This window comes from Papilio polytes, unplaced genomic scaffold (assembly GCF_000836215.1).
Source record: "Papilio polytes unplaced genomic scaffold, Ppol_1.0 DF821845.1, whole genome shotgun sequence".
NCBI lineage: Eukaryota > Metazoa > Arthropoda > Insecta > Lepidoptera > Papilionidae > Papilio > Papilio polytes.
Window position 1 is genome coordinate 850,586 of NW_013527359.1, and position 6,642 is coordinate 857,227.

Genomic DNA, 6,642 nt, shown 5'->3' on the forward strand with positions numbered 1-6,642 from the left:
TGACCACTTAATGTTTAACGTACAAAATCTTATGACTTTTACCACTCTTATTTTAATTAACCGTTTGGCAAGAGAGGCAACCATTCCCTTAAATTGTTCATATTTCTAATAAACCTTACAACAATTTCAGGACTAGCTCTGCCCACCTTAAGTTTAATAGTCAATTTAATGAATCCGCGTGCGTGATCAATGTTCATTTATAAGGTATAATCCACGATCGTAGGCTTCATATGCTTATTTTAACAATTATTATGGAGTCTGAGAGGCGGAGAGAGAGGACTACGCCTTTCCATCATCTTCCTCCTTATCCTACTACCGTAGGGTTGGCTCGGCAGGTTTTTGTCCTCCACATAACTTTATTATACGTCATCTTGGTCATCAATCCCTTTTCGATCATGACACCTTTCACGCAATTCATCCATCTCTTTCTCATAACTCATAATCTACCACTGGGGCTACTCTTAAACTTCTCTAATATACTCATTACGTATCTTATTCATTCGTGTTACCCCACACATCCATCTTAACATTCGTATTTATGCCACATGTAGTTTCCTTTCATCCGTTTCTTTTACTGTCCAACATTCAAATCCATACATCATGACAGATCTTACGACAGCTTTGTAAATTTTCCCTTTTACTTTAAGCGGAATTTGTGAGTCGCATATTACACCTGTGATATCTCGCCATTTCATACATCCCTCTGTTAATCTATTTGTTACGTCACGGTCAATATCGCCGTCGTTTTGGATTAATGAGCTGAGGTACCGGAAGTCGGAGCAAACTGGAAGATGAGCAGCATCCAAGGCAATCGGGGTGAAACTGTATAAGCCCCCAAAGTCGCCGAATAACTGCTCTGTTTTCGCTCTGCTTATCTTCAGTCCAGCTGTCTCCAGCTTATACTGACATCTCTCCACTCTACTCTGGAACTCTCCAAAGTTAACGCGTCGATAAGGACACAACAGATAAGGACTTTAAGCCGATCCCTGGTGCAGGCCCACAGCTACACTGAACTTGTCGGTTATGCCGGCTTCGAACCTGACGTGAGTATTCGCTGTTTCATACATAGGCCTAGCCTTTTATTTTGCTAAAATCTTATGCATTGCAATTGAAGGCTCATTTGACCCTTAGTGAAAAGGGGGAAATATTTTCAACAATCATTTTTCACTACAACTGCTTCATTTAATTTGTAATTTAAAGAAAAAAAGTAATGCCATAGACAATTTTTTATTTCCAAACTGTTTTTTGAGGTCATGTAGACTTAGCCTAACAGTTGTAAAGAATGAAAGAACGAATGAAGAATTACATAAATAAAGATTAAAAATGAACGGATCGTGTTTTACTTACAAAGTGAGTGATGGTTAGAATTAGAAGAAGGAAATCTTTGGACTGCTCACTCCAAGTCTTTTATTAATTTTCGTGTAAATATTATAATAGATGTTTAGATTTAAGTACTTAAATGTGATACGTGAACAATTTTATTCGTTACAATGTCCAATAGTTCAATTGACGAGAAATTGAAAGGTTTGCAAGAACGATTTCAAAATGAAATGCGTACGCGGGGAGATGGTGGTTTACAGAACCAAGGTGGTCTCGGAACACCTAAGTCTGGAGGCCGGAAGTTTAGACCCCGTAAGTCCATTCGTTACGATATACCTTTTTAATTACATAGCATTAGTTTTTCATTAGAGAATGATATTCTCTTGACATCTGTTTTGTGCCATAACATTATGTTCGAATTCATAAATTACATGTCTTAAAGTAATAATTTTGATATAATTTGGCCAAACATCTCGACAAATAATACGTAAGATTTGCTGTATTATAGAAAGGTCATAATGTTTTATGTAAGTATTAAAGCATATGCTTAAAAATTGAGGTTGATATATGTCAATATTAGTGGGGAATTTTTAGACAATCTTGTTTGATATTCACACAAATGGTTTTTCAAACAGGGAGGACTAACAATGTAAATAGGTTATTTGCATAACTTGGCATTGAAGACACTGTGGGTGGTGTGCACCCAGCAAGCATACAGTTTTAACTATATGTGCATATTTATTGTGTCAACAGACACCATTGTTTTGAAAGGAATAATATTATCTATGGGTTTTGGCAAAACATGCTGTACTGCTGAATTTAATTAAATACATTTCCTATATCTAAAGTAAATAAAACCTGTGAGGGCTGAAACTAGTTTCTTGTGTCTTTCTTATATTTTTACACTAACTGTTACTTGTGACTTCACTCCTGTTAATTAGAATAAAATATAGCAATTGTTCCTTGAAAATGTAGCTTTTTAATGGTGATTTTTTTCATTTTATATCAGTATAGGTTTTGGGGCAATTAAAACTTTTTAAATGATAATTGTGATGTACCTGCCTATATTTCTGATATTTGTGTTTAATTCTTTGTAATTATTGACTACATATAGCAAGATAAAGCATGTATTTATATCAATATTAAACATACAAGAATAACACCTTAGGTAGTATGGTTATCAAATAGGGTAGTACTATACCAATGATACATATTAAAAAAAAAGGATAAATGTATATAATATTTATGCAAAGTGTAAACATATTGTCCATACTGCTTTATGTTCTTTCTGTTATAATATTTATGGACATAGCAAAGTTTATTTTTATTTATTGCAGAAGTTTTATTAAATTAAATATTCAATATCATAATTTGTTATTGCATACAATAACATTTTATGTTTGCAAATCAAAACTTTCATTATAAGATATTATTTAATTATAATTGTGAATAAAAATGTGCATAATTTGGTAGACAACACAGTTTTTATTTAAAGTTGAAAAAAATTGAACATACTTTTGCTAAAAACATGTTTATCCTACTAATATAAATGTGACAGTTTTTATATAAGTTTGTTACTGCTTTATTTCACTTTTACACTGGTGAAATAGAATAATGCACTTAACTTAATACGATAGGACAATGATCATGGTACATGACCTCTCGCACATACAGCATGAACCAGGCAGCGACAAGCACAACTCTAGACTGCCCATAGACATTACCTAATAGGTCAATGCATCACAGTTATCTCATAGCATTAGAATACCTCAGTTCTGGATGGAAAACACAGTCTGGAATTAGCACAGAGTCTCAAGTACAGCTAGTTTAGACATAATTCATTGTAAATACATCTGTTTATGCAAACACATATTATAACAATATGCTATATTATATAAAGCAAGCAATTCTTGTATAAATGTGTCTTGCCTTTTTATTTGCATAAGAAATATGTTACACAATGTTTCAAAGACATGAGTTCATGCCATATCCTTTACTTCATATATCATTAAGAAATGCTTTATTACCTTTGACTCAGTTTAACAAATGATGCCATCGTTTATTTTCATTGCTCCATTTTGTAGTATTGACTCACATGTCCATTGGGATGTGATGCTTTATGGAAATTTATCATTAAAAGTCTTGATTCACAATTATGTTCCTTGAGGTAACAAGGATGTGTGAAATCTAGATATGGCTCCAACTGATTTGGTTGAATTTTAGGGCCCCTAAAGCAGTCTTAGTGAGAGTATGTTCTAATTCTAGGTTTTTTGCAAATAAACTACATTACAAGACAATGTCAAATGGATGCTATATTATCTTATTAATAATATAATTGCGACAGTTTAGATGGATAGATGTTTGTTAGCATTTGTAAGTCTGTTGATTGAATCTTTCAGACTACTTACTTATTTTTTTATTCCATGTGAACATAGACACAGGCGAATGCTAGTAGCAATAAAAACCTTATAAAAATATCCTAAAATTGTAAGATTTGATTAGATAAATTGTTCTATTTTATTTTAGTGGAAAAATGATTGCTTTTCTTCTTTCAGTATTCAATAGAGACATACCACTACCACCGAGATCACCTCAGGCAACTGAAACGGAATTTCGTATGCGGGAAGTTTACAAGGTATCATATTATTCATAATTATTAATATATTTAACTGTTTTATGCCATACAGAATTTTAATTGAAATGTCACCTAAATCTAATGGAATAAATAAAAACATCTCCTAGGTAAAGATCCAAAACATTGGGCCTCAGTTCACGAGCCTTTTCCATTTCAGTCTATTTCTGGTTATCTTCCAATTTGCAAAAATCCCAAAAATATTAAACATTTGCTATATTTATTAATACTTTATTGTTACAATTTTCTATAAGCTGATTGTATTGTTCTTTATAGGTGAGTGGAAAGTTAAATGTGGGTGGTGTAGAGTACCGCTCCAGTATAGATGAATTGCAACATATGGGCGAGCTGGGAAGTGGTACCTGCGGACATGTTGTCAAGATGCTGCACAAACCTTCTGGAGCAGTCATTGCTGTTAAGGTAACTAATATTGAATTATTCACTTATATAAATTATTAATATTATAAATGCGAAAGTTTAGATGGATGGATGTTTGTTAGAGTTTGTAGCCTAAACGGTTAAACGGATTTCAATGAAATTTGGGATAGATGTAGAGAATAGTCTGAAAGAACACATAGTCTACTCGCTTTTGTTTTTTTTAATAACACGCGGACGGAGTCATGGGCAATAGCTAGTTTATTATATAGATGTATATCATTGACAGACAGACAATTGCAGTTATTAATATAATAATTATTTTTCATTTACATTTACTTTGTTTTTTCAGCAAATGCGGCGCTCTGGTAATTCGGAGGAAACCAAAAGGATTTTAATGGATTTAGATGTGGTGGTTCGGTCTCACGATTGTCCATTCATCGTTCGCTGCCTGGGTTGCTTTGTTACGGACGCGGATGTATGGATTTGTATGGAACTGATGGCGTCATGCTTCGATAAGCTACTCAAACGGCTCGGCGCACCAATACCGGAGGCTATACTTGGCAAAGTTACTGTTGCGGTAAGTAAAAATGGGATTACATATGCCAGTAACTGGCTCACCTGTAAAAGACTGGCATGTGCCTTTAGGGTTTTGTAAATTTTTATTGTACTAGCATGATTTTTGATTTTGTAACATCTACAAGTAGACATAGGCGGTGGCTCAGGGTTTGAGCACTTGACATGATATCCAGGGACCTTTAGTTCGAATCTTGCCATGTATATGCTTTTCTATGTAATTCAAATATTACATTTGTACATAATTTACCCGACGTTCTAACGGTAAAGAAAAGGCAAAGAAATTCAAAGTTATGTGTTCAAGTCAACGTGCAGTGGGCCAGCATCGTTGGTCTAATCCTAACTTAGGTTAGGCACCGAGACCCTCAGTAGGATGTATAGTGGGCTGGTGATGGTAACAAGTAGATTTCTATCTACCCTCTGTTCGAAAGTGGTACGAAACTTGAGTTACTATACCATTGTACATATGTTGTGTTATCTAGATAAGATTCTCCCTAAAGTATGTGAGATTCCCCAACATTCCAGAATAAGCCACTTCCAGTAACACATATTGTATGTACAGACGGTGAAGGCGTTATCATACCTGAAGGAGAGTCATGGTGTGATACACCGTGATGTGAAGCCGAGTAACATCCTGTTAGATGAGCGTGGTAACGTGAAGTTGTGTGACTTCGGCATTAGCGGACGTCTAGTCGACTCGAAGGCTAAAACGAGGAGCGCCGGGTGCGCTGCGTATATGGCTGTAACTATATTTATATTATCATTTATTTTAATATGGGTTTAGGGTTTTTTAGTTTATTTTTTACTTGTACTCTAAACCATTACCATTATTATTGGAGACCACTTAATGTTAAAACATGCTTTATATCTGTATTATAGTTTTATTCGGGCAACATATAGAATTCAAAAGTTGAAAATTTTTTTGGAAATGATCGAGATTGAGAAGAAAGATGATTTTTAAATCTTTTTTATATTCGTTTGAGTAGATGGTTTTTGGCCAATTTTAGTTTAATTAGTGGATTTTTAGTGAGGATATATTTTTTACAGCCTGAGAGAATAGACCCGCCGGACCCCAGTAGACCGGACTATGATATTCGAGCAGACGTGTGGTCTCTCGGTATATCGCTAGTGGAGCTCGCCACCGGCGTCTTTCCATATAGAAACTGCCAAAATGACTTTGAAGTTCTTACAAGGGTGAGTTTTACAGCATATGTTTTGATATTTTAGCAAAAAACCAATACTAATATTATAAAAGGGGAAGATTTGTATTTTTGTGTGTTTGTAATAACTCAAAAACTACAGGGTCAATTTAAAAAATTCTTTCATCAATAAATAGCTATGTTATTAGTAACGTAACGTTTATTACAATTTTTATTTCCACACGGACGAAGACGCGAGCAACAGCTAGTAATTGTTTAACGTAAATAATTTGTTTTCTTTTTCTTTTCAGGTAATAGCAGACGATCCACCTCAATTGCCAGATACGAGTGATTTCACGTCAGAATTCAAATCTTTTGTATCTCAATGGTAAATAATATAAATTATTACAATATTAAGTAAACAGAAGTGTATTTGGATGGCTACTAAGGATCAAAGAAAGTATGGTTGGATTGTGTGAAATAGGTGCTTAAGAAAAGAGTGAATTCAGGCAGAAATGTATGGAAGAGCAGCACATACTGTGCCAACCCTTTATAGGGATAAGAGGATGATGATTATTAAGTTAACTAGCTGTTCCCGTG

General features: G+C 34.3%; 1 protein-coding gene across 1 annotated transcript in view; it reads left to right on the top strand.

The window, feature by feature from the left end:
• Window positions 1–1,343: 1,343 nt before the first annotated feature.
• Window positions 1,344–6,642, top strand: part of LOC106107766 (dual specificity mitogen-activated protein kinase kinase 7-like) — a 14,689-nt gene continuing 9,390 nt past the window's right edge. The window contains exons 1-7 of the mRNA XM_013288767.1: window positions 1,344–1,632; window positions 3,876–3,955; window positions 4,229–4,372; window positions 4,680–4,907; window positions 5,466–5,645; window positions 5,951–6,097; window positions 6,354–6,430. Coding sequence (XP_013144221.1) covers window positions 1,491–1,632; window positions 3,876–3,955; window positions 4,229–4,372; window positions 4,680–4,907; window positions 5,466–5,645; window positions 5,951–6,097; window positions 6,354–6,430 — 998 coding nt within the window. The 5' untranslated portion in view covers window positions 1,344–1,490. The remainder of the gene's footprint in view (window positions 1,633–3,875; window positions 3,956–4,228; window positions 4,373–4,679; window positions 4,908–5,465; window positions 5,646–5,950; window positions 6,098–6,353; window positions 6,431–6,642) is intronic.